The 26884-nt window shown below is 44.0% G+C and overlaps 1 protein-coding gene across 1 annotated transcript in view; it reads left to right on the top strand.

The window, feature by feature from the left end:
* LOC146201472 (putative helicase MOV-10) overlaps positions 1-26884 on the top strand; it is a 70338-nt gene that overhangs the window by 25723 nt on the left and 17731 nt on the right. Inside the window, exons 6-13 of the mRNA XM_084587593.1 lie at positions 6990-7266; positions 13490-13641; positions 13739-13915; positions 13989-14136; positions 14274-14435; positions 16239-16336; positions 16428-16645; positions 22379-22533. Of these exons, the coding sequence (XP_084443719.1) occupies positions 6990-7266; positions 13490-13641; positions 13739-13915; positions 13989-14136; positions 14274-14435; positions 16239-16336; positions 16428-16645; positions 22379-22533 (1387 nt within the window). The remainder of the gene's footprint in view (positions 1-6989; positions 7267-13489; positions 13642-13738; positions 13916-13988; positions 14137-14273; positions 14436-16238; positions 16337-16427; positions 16646-22378; positions 22534-26884) is intronic.

The following is a 26884-nucleotide window of genomic DNA, read 5'->3' as shown; positions in this document are numbered from 1 at the left end:
TCAAATCCCGGTGCCGTGCAATTCTCCACCGGATTAAAAAAAAAAAAATCTGCGTATCGATGGAATTGCATAAACAAGTGTGGGGCGCGACCTGATGCCGGCGAACACCTCCGGCAATGCACTCCCTCACCAGAACAGGAGTTGGCCACCCTGGTGCAGTAATTGGCCGCAACCTCCTATGATAAGCTCCATAAAACCCCGGCCCTCAGTCACCAGCGGCTGCGGAACAACTGACCACGGCGGCGGTCAGACCTGTGACGCAGCAGGGGGTGGTAAGAATACCTGGCTCCGCTGGACAGGCCGCCATTGGAAACTGACCCTGGCAACATTTAACGCTAGAACCCTAGCTAGTGAAGCTAGTTTAGCAGTGCTGTTAGAGAAACTAGAGGGTATGAAATGGGATATCATAGGACTTAGTGAGGTTAGGATGCCTAATGAGGCATATACTGTACTGAAGGATGGGCATGTACTGTGTTATCGAGGTTTACCAGAGAGGCGACAACTAGGAGTAGGTTTCCTTGTCAATAAGTATATAGCGGGTAATATAGATGAATTCTATAGTATTAATGAGAGGGTGGCAGGAATCATTATTAGGCTTAATAAGCGATATAAACTGAAGGTTGTACAGGCCTATGCACCTACATATAGTTATGATGACCAGGCAGTTGAAAGCTTCTACGAAGATGTAGAATCGGCAATGCGAAAAGTAAAGACGCAGTATACAGTACTAATGGGCGACTTCAATGCCAAGGTAGGGAAAAAGCAGGCAGGAGATCAGGCAGTAGGTGACTATGGCATTGGTTCTAGGAATAGCAGGGGACAGTTACTAGTTGAGTTTGCAGAGCGCAATAACTTACGAATCATGAATACCTTCTTCAGCAAGCGGAAGAACCGGAAATGGACATGGAAAAGTCCTAATGGGGAGACTAAAAATGAAATTGACTTCATAATGTGTGCAACCCCTGCCATTATGCAAGATGTAGAGGTAATCGGGAAAGTGCGATGCAGTGACCACAGGATGGTGAGGTCCCGAATTAGCCTAAATCTGAAGAAGGAACGCAACAAATTAGTAAGAAAGAAACCCATCAACGAATTAGCGGTGAGGGAGAGGGCAGAAGAGTTCAGGATCTCTCTACAGAATAGATATTCAGCTCTAAACGAGGATGGCGACATTACTCTAGAAGCAATGAGCAATAATTTCAGAGATATCATTACTGAATATGCGGTAGAAGTAAGCGGTAGAATAGTTAGAGAGGATACCGGTAAGCTGTCTAAGGAGACGAAAGATTTGATTAAGAAACGCCAGAGTATGAAAGCTTCCAATCCAACAGACCAGATTGAATTGGCCGAGATATCAAAGCTAATCAATAAGCGCAAGGTGGCCAATATAAGGAAGTATAACATGGAGAAAATTGAGCATGCTGTAAAGAACGGGGGAAGCCTTAAAGCGGTAAAGAAGAAATTGGGCATAGGCAAAAACCAGATGTATGCGATAAGGGACAAGGAGGGCAACGTCATCACGAATATGGACAAGATAGACAAAGTAGCTAAGGAGTTCTATACAGATCTCTACAGTAGCCAAAGTAGTCAGGACCGTAAGGAGATTGGCGGTAGGGAAAAACAGTCAGACATTCCACCAGTTACGAAGGACGAGGTCAAGAAAGCATTAGAAACTATGAAAAGGGGGAAATCAGCTGGAGAGGATCAGATAACTACAGATTTGCTGAAGGACGGGGGGGATATCGTGTTAGAAAAGCTGGCCACTCTGTATACGCAGTGCCTGGTGTCATCGATGGTACCGGAACCATGGAAGAATGCAAACATTGTCCTCATTCGTAAGAAAGGGGACTCTAAGGACCTTAAAAATTACAGACCAATCAGCCTACTGTCTGTTACGTATAAGGTATTTACTAAGGTAATCGCTGATAGAATCAGGACAACCTTAGACTAATGCAATCAAGCAAAGGATCAAGCAGGTTTTCGGAAACGGTACTCTACTATCGATCATATCCATACCATCAATCAGGTGATAGAAGAATGCTCGAAATATCACCAGCCCTTATACATAGCATTCATTGATTACGAAAAAGCATTTGACTCAGTTGAAACCTCGGCGGTGATGCAGGCATTGTGAAATCAGGGGGTAGACGAGCCGTACGTGAAAGTGCTGGAAGATATATATAGTGGCTGCACAGTAACCATAGTTCTGCATAAAGAAAGTAACAAAATTCCCATAAAGAAAGGTGTTAGGCAAGGAGACACAATCTCCCCAGTACTATTCACAGCTTGCTTAGAGGAAGTATTCAGATACTTGGAGTGGGAGCAGTTAGGTATAAGGGTAGATGGAGAATACCTCAGTAATCTGCGATTTGCTGATGACATTGCCTTGCTAAGCAACTCTGGGGATGAACTGCAAATAATGATTGGTGACCTAGACAGGAAAAGTAGAAAGGTAGGCTTGAAAATCAATATGCAGAAGACTAAGGTAATGTTCAACAGCCTCGGAAAGGAACAGCAGTTTACATTAGGTAGCGAAGTACTGGAAGTAGTAGGCGAATATGTCTACTTAGGACAGGTAGTAACCGCAGATCTGGACCATGAAAAGGAAATAACAAGAAGAATAAGATTGGGATGGAGCGCATTTGGCAAGCACTCGCAGACTATGACTAGCAGCTTACCGGTATTGCTCAAGAGGAAAGTATACAACAGTTGCATCTTACCTGTACTCACCTATGGGGCTGAAACGTGGAGGCTAACCAAAAGAGTTCTACTTAAGTTGAGGACAACCCAGAGGGCTATGGAAAGAAAAATGGTAGGGGTAACATTAAGAGATAGGAAGCGTGCAGAGTAGGTCAGAGAAATAACTCAAGTTACCGACATTCTAGTGGAAATAGGTAAGAAGAAATGGGCATGGGCAGGAGATGTAGTGCGAAGAGAGGATAACCGATGGTCGCTTAGGGTAACAAACTGGATTCCAAGGGAAGGAAAGCCTAGCAGGGGGCAGCAGAAAGTTAGGTGGGTGGATGAGGTTAAGAAGTTCGCGGGGGTCAATTGGATGCAGCTAGCACAGAACCGGGTTAAGTGGAGAAATATGGGAGAGGCCTTCGCCCTGCAGTGGGTATATTCAGGCTGATGATGATGATGATGTCCTACTTGAAAATGACATTGGTCTACTATATAAACCGTATATACACAATTTTACAAAGGGGTGAAGGGTACTGCCATATTGCGGAGCTGGGTTGCTCTCACAGCACAGGAAAGTGTTGACGACTGACTTCCCAACAGCCCAGTCAAACCGGTTTCTCCAGGGGCTGTGAAACAGTCTATAGGTTGAGTAGGAATACAGTCAGCCCCTTTACCTTAAAGTGAAAAAAATGAAAAAAAGAGAACAGATAAAGCTAGAAAAAAATTGCCGAAGTGCAGACATTTACAATATCGGCTGTGTATCTGCATCATTGGAGCTACGATCTCCTACGAAATTTCAGCAGCTTTGTTGGAAGACGACTCTTTGTCGTTTGCCTGACATCTAGTTCCATCGCGTTGCTTGCGCTGCATTTTTTTTTTTAAGTTACATGCGAACAGCTGATCTTGTCCACGTCAATACTACGCACTCATTTCTGGAACTCCAAACTGTCATTGAGCGAGCAGCCATGTTGCCATTTGCTTCTGTAGACTCCAACTTTTTTCTGGAAAGCCACTGCGAACGGCCTTCACGTGCCGCTATTCATTGTGCATGAGAAATTATGTACTATTATAAGTAGAACAAAAGAACACAAGCTAAGACAAATACGCCAAGGACTGAAAAAAAAAAACAAACTGCAGGATGTCGGTTAGGCTTCGGCTGTCCGTTCACGAGCAGGTAGTATGCCACATGTCGCCAGACTGTTTACCATATTCTGTAGAGACTACTATACAAGAAGGGCAATTTTAGCTTGCTTTTTTCAGGAAACGATCTCAACATAATATTCCAGTTTATACGGTTGATTTCTTTTTGACACATATTTTTCTCTCTATACCTCAGCAGATGCTTCTTTTTTTTTCTGATTTTTGCTTTCCATCCTGCTTTGAACACTTTAAGATAGCCAGCACTGTAGCCATATGTCTCTTTTATCTTGCTCCATCTACAGCGTAGTCCCTGAGGAGGCACATCGTGCACCTTTTCTTATGCTGCAGGCAATGTGCACAGCGTCGATATCTAGCCATCTTTGTGTTGTGATAATGTGCTTTGCAATGCCATGTGAATTAAAACATGCAGCCCCGGAGTTTTTAAATCTCAAGTCAACAAACGGGCACTTTTATGCATTCTACATTCTTTGTAGTCTATAGATGCCTGCCTTTCCTTACCACAACTCCTCATCCCAAATAAGGCGTGCTCCCGTAAGACAGCCTCCCTACAGTGTTTCGAGATTGTGTGTAGAAGCTATCTTGTGAAGCTGTACTTCGTTGCACAGGAATTGCTACTTTTTTGTTGTTGTTGACACTATCACACAGACACCTCATGAGGGCTGTTTCACAAGTTCACCATGGGTCGTGGTCGCTGCAAAAGCTCATCTTAACTGAAGAAAACTTGAAACAGTTTGTCTTCCGCAGTACATTCAATTGTTTTTGAAACCATACACTTCAAAATTGAGTATTTCATGTCATCAAAAAAAAAGGGGAGCAGGTTTTGGCTCATGCACTATGTGTACCGATGATGTGAGCTTTAATTCTCATGGCAGAAAAGCCGACATCAAAGTTCACATTGCTTTGCAAGTACACGAGGATATGCTAATGATAAAAAGACACAAGAGTAGAAATTTCTTCGAGCTATGTTACCAGAAGTTTTTGAACCAGGCAAAGAGTCTGCAACAGGGACAAGCTTACTTTTCACAACCACAAGGAAATTAAAAATTGTTGGAGATTTGTAAGCAGAACTCCCATTTGCTCAAAATATGTTTTTGCAGTGCTTGTAAAATGTGAATCGCTTCAAAGTTTGAAAAAAAAAAAAAGTTTGCCTAAAGGAGTATAGACATGTACATTTTCTGTTGTGGTATTTTCGCTTTAATCAATCCACAGTGGTCCAAAACAGGGGGACTGCGACCCAAAAAGTCCCAGCACAACTCAATTAATTTACTATCAGTGCATTTATCAGGCCAGTTTCGGTTTCGATCTCTCCGGGCACGAGCGCGCGATGATGTCAAAGTTACGAGAATGGCACACGAGCGCCCCCTACTGGCAAGGTTGGTGATCGCGTAAACACAAAATCTGATGACGCATTCGGGTCGCGTATTTCGTCTGCTTCTGGTCGCTCATGCAAGAAAATATTGTCGTTGAGCAGCGCTTCAGCGTAGCATAATAAGTACTGAGACGTTTCGCCCGAATGCGCGGACGTTACTGACATTGCCAGGCACTTTGATCCCAACCCGCTCGCCTGTGACTCAAGCGATGAAGCAGGAATCAGCCACAAAAGCTTGCTGGATTGACACGCAGCGGCGCAGGAAATGTCAACTGGTAAGAACGTTGAACAAAGAAACTGATTACCGTGCAGATGCTGCTTTATCAGTCCGGTTGGCCAGCGCTGTGAGCCAAGCTGGCATTCTTAGTTTTTTAGCAATGACGCAATCAGCCACTGTAACCCGCAAGCTCTCCCGATGGCTCCCGTGCTCACGCCTGCTTATGCGCTAATTGGTCCCGACGCGGCGGGCCTGCGTTCCGCCATCCAAGCATGTGGCGCCATCTGGCGCAGTGAAGGCAATCTGGGTGCGTAAAGGCACGGCCTCCGAGATCACCTCTGCGCGGGGTAATATCGGAGGCCATAGTAAAGGCGTGGCCGCCGCGATCGGCTTCCAAGTCATAGCGGCCTCATAGCATCCGCTATCGGTGATCTAGCTATCGCTTTTCATTCGCTTGCATAACTATTTGTACAAAGGACTATTAGTGATGATTAAATTGCGAGGATTGTTCGGCCAATACTGAGGTCCTGATAGAAGTAACTACAGTGATACAAGCGAACTTTTTTTTCTTACAGCTGCTTCCCGGTGCGATGCACCTGAAGTCTGCTAGCTCCGCTGCTGAAAGTGTTTTGCAAAGCAAGAAAATATTTTACAAGATCGACTTGGCTGTAAAGCAGCTCTAAAGTCCGACTTTTATTACAGTGATAGCCTGTACCGATGTGCCGTTCGCTGGCGCTTCGATGTGAAACCAGCTAGGGCTAGCGACGTCTAGGGTAGGCGGGGAGCGGTGCAGTTCGTTCCTGGCGTTCCTGGCGCGCCATCGATCGAGAGGCATCATTGCCGAAAGCCCTGCACTTGTACAGGCATGCTGTTGGGGCCCGAGTATAGCAAGCAGTCTCCATACGTACACCGGTGAGGTAATTGTAACATGTACCAAAGAAGAAGCCATCGAGTAGTACTTTCTCAGGGCACGGCTGGTACCGGCGGCGGTGCCCCCGTTTTTCGAGTCCGGCCATATGTTGTCTCTGCTCTTTGCTTTGCCGACTCCACGTCACAGTTGTTTGATGATGTCATGTTGTTTACCTATGTACACGTTTTCGTCACAGAGATGTCGCTGCCAATAGGTTTTGAAAAACGGAGTACTTGCTTGGCTTGTTTTCAAAATCAAATTAAAATATCTTCGCGGCAACGTGCAAGGTTGGGATTGCTTGGGGAGCATCTCTGTATAACTAGGAAAGCAATCGTATTCCTTTCGACGGTTCAAAAATTGGTGTTTATATTCCTTAATATAACCCCCTCCCCCCCCCCCCCCCCCTTTTTTTTTTCCGAGGGTTTTACAAATTTGAGTCTTCAGGTTGGTGAGTAATGGACATGTCATGATGCGCACACTAGCAACATGGCAATCTACCAAGGTCTGCGCTGTGGTCTGCTAGGACAGTGCAAGATTGAGGGACATGCTGAGCACTTAAAAGCACTTAAAAAAATAATCTCAACAACAAGGTGGGGGTGGGTCCATTACGCACTATATCCAGCCTTTCTTATTTTTTTCTCTTACAGGAAGCTTCTGGAGTCCCCACTGTGCAAAAAGAACTACCATCAGTATTTTACTGCACTTCTCAACCTTGAAGGAGCTCAACTTATCACAGATGTCCGGAACTATGACATGATTGGTGTCTCCATTGTCCGCTGCAAGTCTGAAACTACTTCTAGCGAGTCCGATGCTGCATCTGGAAAATCCAATGCTGCATCGAGCAAGGGCAATGCTGCATCCGGCAAGGGCAATTCTGCATCCGGCAAGCCTGGTACTGCAAGCAAGCAGTACTATACTTTAGAGGTAATTACCTCAGTGGGCAGCTGCTTTCTCACTGAATTGTAAATACAAATTAAAGGTCATCTACTAGGGAGGCGTATGGAGGCTGTTCTGGAAACACTGATGCATGCAGTATCGCATTTACCAAACACTGGTGACAGTACTGGTAACAGCGGTATTGCTCCTAGCTGTATATTGAGCTCTAGTTTTAAAAGTAATGGCAGTGGACTGTATGCCACCTTTAGCACATGACCTCAGGTTTGTGTACTGCAACACTTATTGATTGCATTTCTTGTCTGCTTTTTATAAACTCTTAGTCAGCACTAAGAGTAGTAATCTACTCTGCCAAAAATACATGCTTCTTGTTGTTACATACAAGAACATTGACAGAAAGAGCAGTAGTCAATTTGACAGCTTAAAAAGCAATTCAGGGGGTTTTTTTTGAGAATTTTGAGTTTATAATCGTACCACATTCTTTAGAGCTGCTGCACAAAATCTAGGAAACTGGGAGGAGGTTTCAAGCCACCTATGAAATCACTACCAACCACACTACCAACCAATAGGGAGCGTCCAAAGTATTGCCACAAATCATATCGTCTGTGTGTTGAATAACTAAACTGTCAACTGTTAGTTATAGCTGTAGTCACTTTTTTGATACAGTCGAACCCGGATATATACAATTTTGGTTATATCGAACTCACGGAATATCCCCTTGAAAATCCCATGTAAAAGTATAGAAAAGCCGCGTCATATATCGAACTCAATTTCACCGGTCGTTCGATATATCGAACTCCGCACCACGCACTGGAAAGTGTGCCTTTCCCAAAGACCATCGCATCACCCTCGGCCGTTTGCCGCGTGACGTTTTCAAGCCGCGCGCGGAAGTAATGAGAGGGGACAGTTCGGCTAGGGCAGCACCGCGCCCATTCCCTAAAGGCGCGCGCATTTGCGGTTATCGTTTCCCGCGCACCAGCACCTGACATTTGCAAGCCATGTGCGTGAATGAACCAGAGAGAACCGGTGGGAACGAGTGGGGAAAAACGCGACAGAGCGAAGCGCAAGGGTGTGCCCATTCTTTTGCCGAGCTATCTCTCTCCTTTCTCTTTCCCGGCCTTTGTTCGCAGTAGCACACGCTACGCATGGGCCAAGGCCCGTTTTCAGACAGAACGTCGGATGCTTTCCCCAGCGTGTGTTGCGAACCCTCTGCGCGCAGCGGCTGATGAGGCTATGGCGCCTGCGGAAGTTAACAAGCGGCAGATCTATCTTTTTTTTTTTTTTCTGAGAGTCGTCTATTTTTATCGTTGTGCTGGATGCGCGGCGTAGCGTACGATATGGCGTTACAAAGCGGTTTTTTTTTTTTTTTTTTTTTTTGCATGTATGAATTAACGAAAGCACGCGGTCAGCTGCGATCATGACACCGGCTTTTAGCATTTTTCGCTTTAGACAGCATTTGCAGCTACTATACCACGCTTTCCAATATTTTGTGGCAGTGGACTACGCCCGCCCCAAGCGCCGCGTGATAAATCGAACCAGGCTTGTGCAATGAAGCCATCACGGGCAGTCTGCCAAGTTCGCTCCCCGCCGCCGCAGGAGCTATAAAAAGATAAACACACGCCGCGATGTTATGGCAATCTTGGCGCGCTATCTTAGCACACTGCCAAGAAATGAGCTGTGGATGAGACGACCGAAACGGAGTGCGACATGCAAGCGAAAACGCTGGCGATTTCTGCCGTGGCGACACAGAAACCTTGTTTCGAGCTGCCGCGGTGGCTGGAACGGCAGAGGGACGCAGTTCCAACAAGTTGGAAATTTTTTGCTCTGTCATTGCGGCTCGTCGCTGAGATCGCTTAATCGCTTGCATGTGAGCGAGCTGGCTTTAACGCTTTTTTTTTTTTTTTTTTTCCAAATCCTCGAGTGCAAAAGTGAAGGGTGGGTTCATTATGCGAGTGAGTTGATTATGCGACAAATGCGGTATCGTTTTTTCACATCGTAAGTGCTGTCCCAAGCCGATTTCTGTATATCGAATTATCGATATATCGAACTATTTCGCGATCCCCTTCGAGTTCGATATATCCGGGTTCGACTGTATTACAAAAAGGAAGCTGAAGGGTTTTGTCATGCAGAAAACGCAGAGCAGATATTTACAACTGTGCATCTAGTGACGTCATGCATTCAAGGTTGCCCGTTGAAGTCTCCTTGACTGAAGTCACGAAATTAAATTTTAAAATTTATTTATAACATATACATTGAACCACTGCAAAATGTGGCACAAATTACTAGCAAACTGAGGAGAACATATAGTAGAAGTTGAAATCTGCGGAGGTCTCGAAAAAATGCATGAGTTGCCCTTTAAATGTTTGTGTATTATTTTGGCCATAGGTGTTAGTGAAAAAGTGACTTCAAAGCAGGCATTCTTAAACTTTTCCATGGAGCCCTTGGGTTCTTATATAGAGTGAGGTTTGGGTTTGCCAAGCACTCCAACCCATGGATATACCTCAATACCGCAATATTTTGCTGCTTTTATTTTGGGACTAGTCATGCTACAATTGCCATAGTAGGCCATTTCTTTACTGCATGCTGTTATTTTTTTTTTTTTAATGCATGAGAGGCAGGAAGAGGTTAAAGCCAAGGCACAGTGTTACTCAGCGCCTTTGAAACCGCTGAGGACCTTTTGACACTAAATAAAGGTTGAGAACACTTGCTTTGCAGCCTTGCTGTTAGCTAAATAACATAACACCGTGGTATATTTCCACCGGGTCCTTGGAGAAAAACGACTGATATGGTCATGTTGAATTCACCAGCCCTGTCGGTGATTGGTCGGACATTATTCTTCGCAAAAAATTCATTTTCCAACTACATGCAAGCATTTTTCAATACCATCTCAGTTTTTTTTTAGTATTCACCTTAATTCTGCTCATACAGTAAAACTTCAGACTTCTGGCTCAGTCCTGGCTAGTGCCCATGCAATTCTTTGGTGTCAGACGCTCACTAATTTGAACAGCACAGGTGGTCTCACAGCAGTTCAAATGGGTCCCTTTGTGTGGCAGTGTCCTGGTATGACCGGCGCAGCTAGAGATAACCAAAATAACCCTACTCAGAATTTGTTCCATGCTACACAGTCGCTCGTGTACCTCTGACATGCAAGCGACGGCAGGTGTGGGGACTATTGGATGGCCCAGTATCCGGAACGGGCAGATCGCATAGTTGCAGTTTCACTTTTCTGCTTGCCCTGCACTAACAGCAACTCGACCAGCCAGTATCATCCAGCCAAGTTAAGCCAGCTGAGCGCTGCATCAAATCGCGATTGTCATGTCGCTAGTGTTTTCTTGTCTTTTTTTCCTATCGCCATCTTCGTGCCGTTGCTATCCTTTCCATCCACGTGGTTCGATCAGTTCCTCTCCCAGTGTGTTGAAACTGTGTGCTCGTCACATGTTATTCTCTGTTCGTGCGGTGAGTGCTCCTCACACACGACATTGCTACTTGTGAGAGTCGTTTGATAAGTGTGGCAAAAAGCAATTAAAGATGGCAAGTTTTCTCAAAACAATATTTTATTTTTGAACATAGTCCCCGCCCAGCTCCACACACTTCTTCCAGCGGTGCTCCAATTTTTTTCACACCCTTGGGAAAAAAAAGGATAGCTCGAGGCCTTTGAAGTAGTCATTTACGACCCTAGAGGACCTCATCATCTGAAAAAAATTTCTTTCCACCCAGCCTTGAGGTTTGGGAAGAGGAAAAAGTAACAGGGGGCCAAATCTAGAGAATAGGGCAGATGAGGCATAACCTCGAAGCCTAACTCGTGCAATTTCGCCATATTGCAACAAGTGATCTGTGAGGGGGAGCATTGTCTTGGTGAAAGAGGAGTTCTTTCCGTGCTAACCCAGGTCGTTTAGTGCGCAATTCTGTTTTCAGTTGCTCCGAGAGTGTTGCATAGTATTTCCTGGTTATCGTTTTGCTGTTTTGCAAGTAGTCAACAAAGATTATTTCTCTTGAATCCCAAAAGACAGTTGTCATCACCTTTCCGGCTTAACAAACAGTCTGCCTTTTTTGCAAGCCCCTTTATCTGGCCAAGTCGATTGCTTTGGCTGCTGTTTGGACTCTGGAGTGTAGTGATGCACCTAAGTCTCGTCAGCTGTCACAAATCCACGCCAAAAGTTCTGAGGATTGCGATCAAGCATCGATAAACATTGCTTCGAGATGTCTGTCCTCATGCACATTTGGTCGACCGTTAGCAGTCGTGGCACCCAGCGTGCACAAACCTTCTTCATATGCAATTTCTCATAAAGAACGTTGTGAACTCTCTCTGCTGAGATGCCTGCAACTTCAGCTATCTCATGTACTTTCACTCGACGGTCTTCCATCATGATTTCATGAATTTTCGATACCATCTGGCATGGTAACTCCCTTTGAATGCTCAAGACGTGCTTCCTCTTGCGTCGAAGTTCCGCCACGAATAAATTCATTTGTTCAGTAGTAAACGGTCTTCAGCGATGGTGAAGACACTCCATGAACTTCGTTCAACTCAGCTTTAATTTGCGCAGCCGTCCACTGTTTTAAATAAAAATTTTTAATCACTGCTCGAAATTCACCTTTTTTCATTTTCGCAGGAATCGCCTTCCAGCTCAGCGCCAATGGCTCTCTGATGCTTACTAACTGTCGGTAGAAGCCTAGACATGTTCCGACGCCCTATGAAGGTCCCTTCTTGTGCATCACCCAGAAGAAAATAGAATAGTGCTATCTCTTGTACTTTTACAACATTTATCAAACGACCCTCGTATGAGGGATGTGGGAGGCCTTTGTGATTCTGGGACAGCTCTGCTTCTACGTTCCCAACAGTATGCATCCATCAAAGTATTGATAGAAGCATGAAAGATAGCCTTACTTCAAAATATTTCAAAAAAAGTTCTTATTTCAAAATTGGGCATCCATTCTCAAGTCTTTCACTAAACAAATTTATTAAGATGACATGAAAACAAAATGTAATGTGTGATACAACATCACATATAAGATGAGACTGGTATTCATGAATGTGTATGTAATGACAAGTGGTATATAAATGTCATGTCATCTGAGTCATTATAGTTTAGTCATGAGTCATAGTCACTTGTCATGAGTCAGATTGGAGGTCTTATGTGCATAACTATATGGAGTTCATGACTGTTGCAAGGCACTCAGTCATAACCATGACTAGTATCTAGTCATGACTCTCAAAAGTGATGAGTCATGACACTAGGAGATACCAAAGAGCAGCCAATGCACATTCTATTGTATTTCTCCAATGCTGACCTCTGCGGTGCTCTTAAAGTTTTTATGATGCAATCAGTTCTTGAGAGTTTTAGGTTATCCGATAATTTTAACACCAGATTGCTTTTGTTATATGTCAGGTTGTCTACCATCTGGAAAAACCACCAAAACCAGGAATTTTCAGGGATTTCGGATAAGACAGAAAGCAAGTTTTACAATCGTGGCACGTGCCCTGTGTCTTCTTTCTCTGCACTTGTAAACCTTCTGGCTGCAAACTTTCATCATCATCTTGGATAGAAAAAAAATTAGCTGTAATTTTACTTAAACAGAGTGAAAGTAATGATAATGCTGTCTCACCTAGCCGAGAGGGTGCACTTCACTTGGATCTTACGATGGGCATCCTCTCCTCAGTGACCACCTGTGTCCCGCATTGAGCTGTCAAATGCACCGTCCCAGGAAAGCAGCCAAAAGCATTGTTGCGCATGCGCATTGAATTTCGAAGCAAGTCTAAAGCAGACGTTTGCTCAGTGGCATCGCTGATGGTGCCATGCAACACAGAGAATGCACTTCCTGCAGTTCACTAGGGAGCTGTTTGATAGCCACCGGCCTCCCCTTGTTTTCCCTTGTTACATAGTAGACCGCTGCAGCAAGGTGGAAGAGAATGTTGCAATGCTTCTGATTTCTAACACGAGCAATGTGAGCAGATGGGATATTAAAGAAGAAAAAGTGAGTCGCAATTGAACTATTCCGATCTGTGCTACGCTTTGATGGAAGCATCCATTCCTGTTGCAAAGGGTTATGCACATGATGCAGGCAGTGCAGCTCGCAGAAATTGTTTGTAGCGTCGCATTAAGCATTATGTAAATAATCAGCACCGTGTTTTCCAGTCGAAAGTGGCAATTCTGGCATATTCTCGTGGCACTGTTTTAGTAGGTGCATTTATCGCACATACCTAGCACGCCATTATGAGAAAAACAAAGTTCACAGAAATGGTCGTTTTTCCCAGGTACCTGGTGCAAAGGACGGCCGGCCTTCAGTTATCCGGAGAAACAGGTTGTTTTTTCGTGCTATGTCGAATGATGCGGGTCCTGTGACTGAATATGAAGCTATTGTTTGCGAAACAAAGGATTCAAAAGTGAAAGTGGAGACGAGCAAAGCGTGAGTATTTGTGGTTTGTGCATTTTGAGACTACATATGAGATGGCTGTGTAGAAATTTGATAAAGGTTTTATTTTTTTCATCATGTATTTGTGCAGGTTTGCTGAGATCTATGAAGAAGGAAGTAAATTTTGTGTCCGTTTTACTCCAAACTTTATACCACTGAGGCGAATGTTGCACGCAGTCGACGCATGCAGGAAAAAAAGCCTGTACAATTTTGTTTTTCCTAGTTGTTCACCACCATCTAAACCTGCCATTCCTGCATCTAGTCTGAGGTAAGGCATTTGCTCCCAGACGCTAATGATCTGCTACAAGGAATTGAAACCATGTCCTGTGCTTTGCCTGCAGGTTCTTCAACAAGAAAGTACAACAAAATCCAGAGGCGTGCAAAGCTGTCGAAGACATGCTTCGAGGGGAGCATCGTCCTTTTCCTTACATCTTATTTGGTCCTCCTGGCACAGGAAAGTCAACTACGCTTGTTGAAGCTCTTAAACAGGTAAGCAAGTTAGATTTTGTTGGGAGGGCTTTCTGGTCTATGGATTGCTGTTAACAGTGATTTGTTTATATATTGCTTTATTTGTTATTTATGTTGATTCTGCAGCCGTGCTGATACGCGTTATATTGTGAATGCAGATGTGCACAGTCATGCCGTCGAGTCGCATCCTGGTCGTTGCTCCATCGAACAGTGCATGTGACCTGTTGGCTGAGCAGCTTTTAGGTCACCTGAACCCATCAGAAATGCTCCGCTTGTACTCTTCCACTGTACAACCCGTTAAGGTCTCAAAAAAGCTGGAGGTACGCAATGTTCTTGCATTATATAATGAACATATTTGTGCTTTTATTTCATGTGTACATGCTGCACTGGTTCTGTGACCAGCATTGCAGTACTGAGCAGGAGGTTGTGGTTTCATATCTGGCATAGCAGTCGCATTTTATTGCGCAAGCAATACTACGACAGCCAAAGCGAGACCTCGGGTGGCCGCAGCTACGCCGTGAAGAGGTGTAGCTACGGTCTCTTCATGAAAAAATCATCCTGCCATGACATTTAAATTCACGTCACTCCTATGCCACGGGCAGGAGCTGCCAACTCGGGTCACTCCTTTCATATGGGAGGGTGATATCAGAATCAGCCTGCCAGAACCATTTGCATTCTTGTTACCCCTACGACACGCAGGCACGTCCATACGGCTTGGTTGAAGCTTGACTTTATATGTGGGCTGGTAGCTTACGCTCTCGCATCATACCCTTAAAGGATGAGCTTAAGTGTCCCCAATAATGTAGCACCTTCATACTGATAGGGCGTGATAGGGGAATAATGTAGCAGGCAAAAGAAGCTTCCACCGTTGCTTTCACAATTCAACTAGGGTTAACCTCAGATAAACCACCACTAATTTTTAATCAGGGCAGGAGGAGGAAAAATTAGGGGGTGCAGTGTGTTAGCAATAGGTCTTTGCTTTGGTTTTAATTGCTTTTTTTACTGTAGCTTCTTTTCTTCATATTTTCTTTCATACTTTGCCACACATTATTTAGTTCATTAAGGGTTATTTGCCCAACTGTGCGGAGCAAAACCGCTGAACAACTTTGCTTTGCTCTTTGCCAAGTATTCTTAGTCACTGTATTGAACACCTTTTCGGCGCAAAAAAGACAACACAAGAAAGAAAAGGACACCACAAGCGCACACTACCAACTGTTTATCCAAAGAAAAAGGGACATACTTAAACCCTCAACCATGCATGTGTGCAAAGCTTAATCTCACTCCACCCTGCCGGTATCAGAAATCAGTAAATGATATGACTAAACATTAAAACAATAAAACAAAGGTAACAAAGTATGAATGAAACAAATCTCAGCAATCGCAGTCAGGCAATCGTAACAAAAGAAATGTCAAGTATTCGAAGCAAAAGCAGTCAAAACCTTAAATGTAGAAACAAACAAAAAGAAGTTAAAATAAAAACATTACAAAGTATCACCCAAGACAAATTGTCATACACAAATAATGTGTGGCAAAGCAGACCTTCATAGAAACGTTTCCAGAAAGCAAATTTCATTTTTTCCAAAAAATGAAATTGAACAAAAATTAAAATGAAAAAATGAAAATGAAATTTCATTCTAAAGTATCATTCTTAGTCATTGTTAATTATGAATTTTACGAAGTCATTTCTTTAAAATCACATTTTGTTGGGGGGTGTCTTCCTTGGGCATCCACCTTCCGGCTTCTCCACTGCACGCAAAGCAGAGGAGTTCCCTCTGCACTTAGTCCTCTGCCAACCATGCATGCCAGGTGGCACATTATTACTAACTTCTGCTGTGTATCAACACCATAAGAGCTGAACACCAGCTTTTATTCTCAGTGGGACTTCTTGTGTGAGCAGTCATTAAAAGGCTCCTGTACTGAGGTGTTTATGTGCACTAAGTAATGAAAAATAATTAATTCATTGACCTCCCCTATAGCGTATGCTTCATAGCTCACAGTGTGTGGCTCTGGCACATAAAAATCTTCTATTTTGCAATCACATTCACCTTGCTCATTGCATTTTGTCAGATTTGTTTGTTCGCTGAAGGCTTCTTTATTAAACTTAATTCTGTTTGTTTCTCTAGAAATACAGCAATTACAAAGAAGGATTTGAAGAACAATATGAATCAAACATTCTGATGACCTTCAAGGTTATTGTGACCACGCTGGTCACATCAGCAAAGTATGTGCCTTTATGTCTTCATTCTTCCCCCCCCCCCCCTGGCTTACTGAATTGTATGTGGGAATGGCCATTGATCCGCATTGTTGTGCAGGTTGGGGAAGGCTGGTTTGGTTGTCAACTGTTTCACTCACATTGTGGTGGACGAAGCTGGACAAGCCTCGGAGCCTGAGTGTATTATTCCCCTAATGGAGCTCATGCGTCCTTGGAGTCCTGGCCGCACTGGTACAGGTGGACATGTGATACTGGCAGGAGACCCCATGCAACTGGGTCCTGTTGTTAGCAGCAAGCTGAGCTCATCATACGGTCTAGGTATGGACTGCATCAAACATTTGCTTATCAACTCTCGGAGCTGGTTCCATGCATCTGTTCATCATGCGTCTGTTCATTGCACAGCTATCTTCGACGAACAGTCGAACCCGGATAATTAAATTTTGGTTACATCGAACTCGCGGAATATCCCCTTAAAACTCCTATCTAAAAGTGTAGGGAAGCTGCGTCGTATATTGAACTCAATTTCTCAGGTTGTTCGATATATCGAACTCCGCAGCACTCACTGGAAACTGTACCTTTCCCAAAGGCGATCGCATCACCCTCGGCCGTTTGCCACGTGACGTTTTCAAGCCACGCGCGGAAGGAATGAGGGGGAACAGTTTGATGACAGCTGGTCTCCAGCAGCGCTGCGCCCTTTCCCCAAAGGCGCGCGTATCTGCTGTAGTCATTTGCCGCGTGCCAGTACGGAGCAGACGTAGCCAATACAACCATGGTGTTCGGAAGAGGGGGAAAACACGATAGAGCGAAGCGCAACGTTGTGCCCATTCTTCTTTCGAGCTTTCTCTCTCCTTCCTCTCTCTTTCCCGGTCTTCATTCGCAGCAGCACGCGCTATGCATGTGCCGACAAGCCAGCTTCGAATGCTTTCTCCAGTGTGTGTTGTGAACCCTCTGCGTGCTGTGGCTGACACTTGTGTAAGCTATGGCGGCTGTAGACGCAGCAGATTTGTTTTCTTTTTCTTCTTTTTTTTTGCGAGAGTTATTCATATTCTTTTCATCATGCTGAATGTGCGGCCTATAGCATAAGCTATGGCGACGAGCAGATCTTTTCTTTTTTGAGAGTCGGCCATCCTTGCATCTATGAATCAACGAAAGCACGCAGTCAGCTGCGATCATGACACCGGCTTTTAGCATTGTTCGCTTCAAACGGCATTTGCAGCTATCACTCTTTTCAATGATTTTGTGGCAGTGGACTACCCCAAGCGTGGCTTGATAAATCCAACCAGGCTTGTGCAATTAAACCATCACGGGCGCTCTACCAAGTTCGCTCCCTGCCACCTCAGGAGCTGTCAAAAGTATCGTCAAAAAATAAAAACGCCGTGACATTGTCGTTGCACAGCATCTTGGCATGCTGCCAATAAATGAGCTGTAGAGGAGGAGGAGGAAACAACTTTATTTAACGCATTACTAAGCGTCGGGAATGTCCTGGGCCAGGGTCACCTAGGCCAACTGATCTTTCAGCTGGTCAGAGGCTAACCAAGTCCGCCACGTTGGGGGAGGAGGGTGTGGAAGGTGAGATGGTTGAATTGCGACAGGGCATGAAAACATGCAATGTTCTGAAATTTAGACATGTGGGAGAATGTCTGATTCGGTATAGAAACAATCGGTTAGGGGTAAGGAGTGTATTTAGTAGTTGTATGCGTCTATGCGACGACTGAAACTGAGGGCCTCCACTGACTAAAGGCTGTTTCACATGCAAGCGAAAACGCTCATGATTTCTGCCGCGGCGACACAAAAACCTGTTTTGAGCTGTCGCAGCGGCTCGAGTGGCAAGGGTGATGCAGTTCCAACAGATTGAAAATTTTTTGCTCTGTCGATGCTGCTCATCGCTGAGTTCGCTCAATTGCTTGCATATGAACCGGCCTTAACGCTTGTTTTGTTTTGTTTTTTTTCTTTCTTTTCAAATTCTCGGGGGGCAAAAGTGGAGGGTGGCTTCATTATGCGAATGGGTTGATTACACGACAAATATGGTATTTTTTACAATCGCAAGCGCCGTCTCAAGCCGATTTCTGTATATCGAATTATTGATATATCGAATATTTCGCTATCCCGTTCGAGTTCAATATATCCGGGTTCGACTGTAGTATTTTAATTGTATTGGTGTCTACTAATTTTTAGTCGAAGTCATTTCTGAATGGTATTTGCTTTTTCATTTAAAATTACTGAAGGTTATTATTCTATATCTGCTGTTGCATACCCTGCATGAAATTAATGGGGTGGATTTTGCTAACAGTGGTGAGATAGAAATATAAAATAATTTTGATGGTTTATTAAGTGCATTTTTTCTGTGGGTATTAGTCTTATTCAATAAGGTATGTCATAGCAATGCAACCTGCTCACTTTCCTCTTTGTCCTGGATAGACTGTTTCCAAGCTCAATTTCTTTCATTAAACATGCAAAATATCTAAGATGTAATTTTGCTTTCTTGAATTAGACATTTTGCGAAAGTCTCTGAATAAAATTAAAGGTGCCATGCTTGATCTTGGGCTGGAGGAATTATTCAGGAAGCAGTGCAGCATCCTAAACTAGCCCGACTTGTAATTTGCAAATTTCAGGAAAATAAGTACATCTGGATAAAGAATACTTGCATGTGACTAAAGAAGGGTGACACAGGGCTAGTCACAGGTGAAGTCATAAATAAGTTTGTTGTTGTAGGCAGTGATGCAAGATGGAAACAAGGGAATGGAATATATTTCCTTGTTGTTTCTCAATATTCACTCTTAGCTGGCCCTCTGGAGATGCCTTTTGTACTATCATAAAATTCTCAGGTACACTAACTGTACAGGCGCAAAGCTTTGTATTGTTTATTCTCGAAGATGCCGGCACACAGCTATATTGCTTTGCTTCTGGGAATAGATGCAACCAGATGCATCTAGAATGCTTGTAGCCCTGTGAAGCTATTCCAAGCTGTTTGAGATTGTTGTGTGTTTTGAGCTGCATAATCACGACATTTTTAAATTGAGCGCAGCCCAAAGCATGTGGGATTGTGTTCTTTAGCGACTGCCAAATGTGCTTATTCCTATTGCCACTACCTAGTTCATTTCTCTGTAGGCACGATTTCAGCTCAGTAAAAAAATTTTTTTGGAAGCCTTGCAGTGCATTCTTGACTGCATGACTGTTGCAGTGACTGTAGTTCTTAGCAAGTACAGTAAAACCTCATTAATTTGACTCCTGTTAATTTGGAAATCCAGATAATTTGAACTAGGAACACACTCACAGCCTTAATTGTAAATCTAAGACGTCGGGCACTCATTATTTTGGCCATGGGCATGCTTGCATCAGTTAACTCGAGAGCATGTCAAAATATGACCCCTCAGAGCCAGCGATCATCCAAATATAGATACCTCAGAACCTTAATTTTATGGAACAGTGGGGCCTGCGCACCTCAGGCCTGCATGCTGTCACAATTTCACAAACAGTTAATTGTTGTGTAATATAATGTTTATGTGTAATAAATACACTTAACCTTTTGAATGTCGAATATTCACCCCCAGTGTGAAATTTTTTATTGGTCATCATCACCATCATCATCAGCCTGACTATACCCACTGCAGGGCAAAGGCCTCTCCCATATTTCTCCAATTAACCCGGTTCTGCGCTAGCTGCATCCACTTGACCCCTGCGAACTTCTTAACCTCATTTTTTATTGGTGATTTCAAACAAACAACGGCCGAATGGCAAAAACGCTGCGGGACGGGATGCGGCTGCAGTACCCGTATGGCAAAGACAGTCAAAGAGTTAAACCTCTATGTAACGAACCTCCGTGTAGCGAAGTCCTCAATGCTACAAAGTTTTTTAATTCCCAACACCGCCCCCATTGAATTGCGCGTATTTGAAAACTCCATGTAACGAATGTGTTGCAGCAGTTGACCTTGATAAAACAAACTCGTGGCACCTATATCTTAGCTAGTGCTGAATTACTGGCGATTTAGCAGAACCCCACAAGTTTTATGATGATATAACAATAACTGACATGAGGAATGTCTTATGATCGCAACAAGCAACCGCAGTTGATACATCGCGCATTGTTTCAGAGCTGACGGCGCATCTATGTGGTAAACTCAGCAGTCTCGATTGCTTTCGCTTTTGTAATGTGGCACTGGTCATCATCATCATCAGCTGGGGTATATATAATCACTGCATGGCAAAAGCCTTTCCCATATTCCTCCAATTGACGCAGTCCTATGCTAGCTGCATCCAATTGGCCCCTAGCTGCGAACTTCTTATAACCTCATCTGCCCACCTGACTTTCTGCTGCTCCTTGCTATGCTTTCCTTCCCTTGGTAGCCAATTTGTTACCCTTAATTAGCGCCCATTGGTTATCCATTCTTCGCATTACGTGTCCTGACGCTGCCCAAGCAAATCAGATTATTGACTTTGGTCTTATAGCTCTTGCAGAGTATAGGTCGTATGGGTCTGCTAGCCTACTGGTCTTACAGGTCTGCTGGAGTATTGGTCTTATAGGTAAAATAGGTAGGCCTGTAATACCAGTACACCCGTAGGTGTCAATAATCTGATAGGCCTGCAAGACCAATAAGCTTCCTACTGATTTTGAAGCTCCGCTGGTTTTATAGGCCTATGGAATGGTCTCGTTGAGTACTTGCGTATGTTTGCTACTCCAGATACCCAAAAGGAAAGGGCCGCTATGTTCCATTTTTTTTTTAGTTCCATTTTTTTTAGGAATTTTAGTGCATGTATACACAATAATCTAACCCACGGCAATGCATACTGGCACATGCAAATATTGACTGCATCCAAGTAGTCTTCGTTCCAAGATTGCGGGCCTCAGCCCGGTAATGTAGTCTTTTCAACCCTATATGGCACCTTGAAAAAAGAATAAATCACGTTACAATTTGCAAAATAAGCGATTTCAAGAGCAGGACACTACCATGAACTAAAAAAAAAACAGCGCACTTATGTACGGCAACTGCGATTGTGCGCATATTCATGCAGGGGGAGGCACGGCATCACCATTATTGATTGTCGAGGATGCTGCTAAGCCAACCTTCTGTTCACAGCGTTCATGCCGTTTGAAAACAGATTAACGGTAAAAAGTTATCAATACTTTCAAGAAATTGTGCTGGCAACTTTCAAACTGCACTGCAAATTATATCACACCACGTGATTCAATTTCCTTTGTTGGCGCACAGGTAACGGCCATTTGCAATGCAGAGCCACAGCATAACTGAAAAAATATATATAAACATTAGCCTGGAGTTAATAAGTGATGCACGCGCACCTGATCAGAAGCTGAATGTGCACTGGAATGTAGATATCCTTGAGAAGCATGTAAAATTGCATGCAACAAAAAATTGCGGACATTTTACAGTTTCGTTATAACCAGGTTTAACTGTAGTAATAATGTGGCTGGGCTTGCACGCTTTTCTGCATGCACCGAATCCAGTGTGATATAGCAATGAGGTCAGTGACTTTTACATCAGTGAATTTTACTAGGGAGCCTCTAGCTACTAAGCTTAAAACCCTGAAATTCAGCTGGGTTTAATCTGACTGGCTGAACACGCCGCCGTCTAGGTGGATGGACTAACCTCTCCTGTATCTTTTGAAAAATAAAGTTTTACCACTACCAGTGAGCAAGTGTGCCAAGCCAGACTACAGTGTGCCGGCTGTAACCCTGGGTAATTTGGTGACAGGCAGGTGTCGAATGACATGAGTAGGAAGCCAGACTGGTAAGCAGTAAGACTGCTGCTGCCCACAATGGGAGGATCACTAGGCTTATGAACTTAGCCTGTGCACTTTTCTGAGCTTCTGGTCATGTCCTAACATGCAACCTTTATAGCTTTTTTTATTTATCTGTTTACATTTTGCAGTAGGTGCCACAAACCCTTCAATTTCAGCTAAACTTTGTGCATTGTTTTTTTTTTTCACTGGAAATGCAAGAACATTTGTAATTGAGGTAGGGTTTTTGCATGTTTACTGTTAATTTTTCCTGGAAGCTTTTGTATTGATATTGAGGCGGGGGCATTGTGCTTGCAGGTGTGTCTCTGTTGGAGCGTCTCATCAACATGCCTGCATACCGGAACACTGATGGACAGAGTTCGCACATGATGACCAAGCTTCTTCGAAACTTCAGAAGCCATGCAGATATTCTCCAGGTCCCAAATGAGATGTTCTACAAGTCAGAACTGCAGGTAATGGCTAGTGACATGCAGTGTGTCCCTGACTTCCTAACTGACTTATATAGTATGCTTATATCCTTTCTGCCAAACTTTTCTCTACAACCAAAGCCCTAGCATTAGACATCCCTATGTTAATTGTGTGCCTGGTGCACAGCAGAGTGCACAACAAAATTCCACACAGTTAGCAGTGATGCACAAGTTCCAACATCATCCTGCATACGGAGCAGCCAGCTGTGGCAGTTCAGTTGGGCACCGAAATGGTGCCGTTTTCATGACAATGCTCGAATGCCGGCTCCGCCCTAAGCTGGGCGGCGGTAGAACATGTAGACTCCCTAGGGAAAACTAGGGTTACTATATAAGCTTTGCCAGAGTTCCGCATTCCTTTTCTTTCGCCGCCAAGCAACCGTTTATAGCATCGTGAAGCCAACCCAACGGGCACCTGGCTACATAGCATCATCCCTAATCGGTACGATGTACCACGCTGTGTGCGAGCTGTAGCGACATTGACTTCTTTTGATTAGGACAGCCAAAGTAATCCCTTCTTAACTGCTTTCAATATTCAAGTCTGGATGCTCAGCTCCCGCAAAGACGCCGTATGGCTTCACTGTATAACTTGGTTGGTTATGCGGCACCTTCGCACAGCTCTGGCAAAGCCTATATAATAACTCTAGGCAAAACTACATTGCTGCGCCCTCTAGTGATGGATAGAGACAGCCTGTATGCCTCCTCCTCCATTTTTTTTCTTCTCTCTCTCTCTCTCTCTCTCTCTCTCTCTCTCTCTCTCTCTCTCTCTCTCTCTCTCTCTCTCTCTCTCTCTCTCTCTCTTTTTTTTTTTTTTTTTGTCAGGCATGCTAGTCAGTTCTGTTCAGTGTACTGTATAGCACTCCTCCTCGCTTAAATGCTTCGATGCAGTAGCAATCCTTTGGCTGGCACCGCTTTTGTATTTTTGCTTTCAGTGTATGGTTGACATATGGTGAAGCAATCACCATGTGCCATATTGCAGTATTGCAAGTGTAATGGTTATGTGAATGGTGCCACAGCTCTGCAACTGCTGGGGCAATGATCTACGTTTTGCCAGACAAGCAAGACATATCAAAAGGAACCAAGTGACATGCCTACTGGCAGAAATGGTCCCCTATATGCGGTCAGACGGTGGGGTTACAATGCAGCTTTCCTGAGCTTTGGCAGTGGCGCAAAAATGTACCACTTATAATCTTGATTTACCTACATTTTAATTAGAACTGCTGCTTAGCTTGCAGCGTACATGCAACTGCAACCTGGCAGAGCATCAGTACGATTAGCTCTTGAGTCTGCCACACACAAGTAGTCTATTCTATTCTCCTGGCTTCCAGTTGGAGCTCCTGACATTTGTTCATGTGACCATGACATTGTTTTCTTGCAGAGCTGAGGCCATAGTCTCTAAGCACGCAATTTTAGGGCTCTTATTTCGAATAGCCCCTGTAAATGCATGTATGCAAGCGTAGCTACAAAAATGTATGGGTGGAAAAAGTGTCTCAGGAAAGCTAAATTCTTTATTGACCTTGTGACGTGTGCACAGAACAACTTTATGGTATGCCTTATGTAACTAAACTAGCTCTTTTCTTCCATGCACCCAAACCACGTTTCATGATGTAATGCTTTAGAGTTAACCCTTATTGTACTTGGCTGTGTGACAGAATGTTTTTCTTAATAGATGTGATTGTGTGTGTGTGTGTGTGTGTGTGTGTGTGTGTGTGTGTGTGTGTGCGTGCGTGCGTGTGCGCGCGCGCGCTGTGCCTGTGGGATTCACATAAATTTGCAGCTGTGCTAGAGTGCAAGTATTACCACCAGATGTCAGTACCTGCCCTAAAATTTCGCTTCACTTTGTGCGTTGCACACCGCTCGAGCACTTTTAACAAGCATGATCGACTGTGAGCATGCGCAGGGGTGGAAGTGCTGCTCCATTTTCTCCATTCTGCTCCAAACTGGTTTCCCTGCTCAATCCCGCTCCAAAACTGCTCCGAACTGGCTGCCTCGATGTTCTGCCATCGAATTTAGCAGAACACTGGAACATTTCACCGCACCGGGGGCAAAGATGTAGCACATCTTGCACTGGGCTCAGTAGAAATAAAATTTTTATAAGGGAGGGAAACATAGAGGTATAATAAATGTTTGCTCGCAAGCAAATTTAGTATGAACCACAATTGCGAAAAAAATGCGCTCTGCATGTGGCATATAGCTTTTCCTCTCAGCCTTTTGAACCGCCGGTGGAGAGAGAAGCGAGAGCAGCAAGCGAAACAGGTATCTTGTCCGACTGCAAAAACTGCATGAATATATTCAAATGATTTCGCTGTGAAAACAGTCCGGTACTTCACTATTGAGCCTCTCTGTCAGTGACAAGCATGTCAGGCCTATGGCAGATAAGATCATACTTGAAGCATAATGGGTTGGTACGCCAAAGGTGTCAATCACTAGGAAGCTTCCAAACGGTGTTGGATACCCATACAAGGCCTATTGCCAAGATGTTAAAATGAGCTCCAGCATTGCTCAAACAAAAGAATGGTAAACTATTGGCAAGAGGCAGTGAAGTAAAGAAGCTGAAGGATGAAAAGGCTACCCTTCAGTGCCATCTATCTCTAACGCGCTACTGACTAGTGCTGAGGAATTTATCAGCACAAGCATAGGATCAAAAAGGATATGCTGAAGATAGAGAGCGGAAATGTCGTGCCCATTAATCTGAACTCTAAAATAGTTGCGCTGCTTGAAGGGATCAAAGTGGTAGACTTGGCAGATTTCTCAACATTTAAATCTATCAAGTCAAAATAGGCAAACGGTTTAAGTCAGGCTGCTAGTCTATTCCAAGTTGTTGCTCAGGTCAGCCTGTGTTACATTATGCATTTTTGCATGCTTTGGCAATTTGTCTTGTCGGAGATGAGTGTAAAGTTGCAAAAGCATCTAATCAGATTGGGAATTTTGTTTGTCAGAAAGAGAAAGCCTCAATTACCAAATGCGTTTGACCTTAAAAATATGCTCGAAAACATAAAGCCGTAACCGCATGAGGTGACAATCCCTGGCGATCCGTCACTCGACGCCGCCGCTAACTTCTGTCATTGCCGCTGGTGCACACCGCACAGAGCGAAAGGACTTAGCGACAGAGAGGTGTGTTTTCAGCGTTGCTTTGTTACCGTCGCGTTGTCGTTCGGTCAGGGGGAGTACAGTTATGCTATATCCCGTTTCTAACACTAAACAGTATGTATGATAAAACGTACACTAATGAAATTTTTTGTAATGCATCGTGTTTAAAAAAAAAAAGTCATAGCTCAGCGGTGCGCTACTGCACTGTGATGCAGACTTGCATTGCAAGCAGTGACTTTCTCTTACTTCTTTCGAAAATACCTAGCCACACTAGCCTTTTTTTTTTTTTTTTTTTGTCTTGATGCGCTCATACATGCACGCACCAAACGAAGTGAGCGTCTGCAGGTTCTTCGCTCAAACTGGACTAGGAAAACAAACTTCGCTCGAAAAATAAAAGCCAGAATGGAAGTTGAGTGCCTGTAAGCCTTCTACAATTGGCTGCCTCGCGAGTTGCCTCCGGGCGACACGCGAAATTTTGTAATAACCCAGAACTTGACCGACAGCGACAAGCAGCAATGCTTCGGTGGCTCCGAGCCCACCGCATGGCAATTGTCACCTCATGCGGTTAGTGCTTAAATGCTCCAAAACTCTGGTTTTATTGCTCCAAAGCTGCTCCAAAATGGCGTTATTACTGCTCCCTGAACTGCTCTAAAATTCCAGAGCCTGCTTCCACCCCTGTGTGCATGACTTGCCTTTGTTTTTTTCTTATAGTTACAGTGGTATTGCTAGCCATTGGAAAGGAATTGTGAGGAGGTAAATAATGTCTCGAGAACAGGAATATACAAGCAGCCTATTTGAAAATTCAGGGTAAAAAAATATAGCAAACCTGGCGCAGAATGCTCCCAAAATGGCATGAGGTACAGAATATGGCATGTTTTAAAGCAAGTGCAAAATGCTTGGTAGATATACTATCATTTGCGCTATTGCTGTACAATGTCGCATGAGTTCTGTGGAGCATGGTGTAATGTTCTAGTGAATGTTGAAAGGTTTATTAATGTTCATTATCGCAGAGCAAGTTGCATAAGTGTATTCACACAAAGTGCTCCATTGTTTCCATGCACAACAACAGGAAATACATTCTAACAGCACAGGACATGAAAAGTGCTAACCACGACTGGGCAGCCAATGTAAATGCGGAGCCCCAATTGCCTTCTGTTGCTGTCACGGTAACCAGGTCGGAAAGAGTGGTTCGCTTTCGTTCGTTGAGGACACGATGAATGATCCCTTCTGTGTGTATGTGATGCATAAT

The sequence above is a fragment of the Amblyomma maculatum genome, chromosome 1 (genome assembly GCF_055883805.1).
Source record: "Amblyomma maculatum isolate TAMU_Amacu chromosome 1, ASM5588380v1, whole genome shotgun sequence".
Taxonomy (NCBI): Eukaryota; Metazoa; Arthropoda; class Arachnida; order Ixodida; family Ixodidae; genus Amblyomma; species Amblyomma maculatum.
The sequence above is the reverse complement of the archived record's forward strand: the minus strand, read 5'-3'. Positions and strand labels throughout refer to the sequence as shown.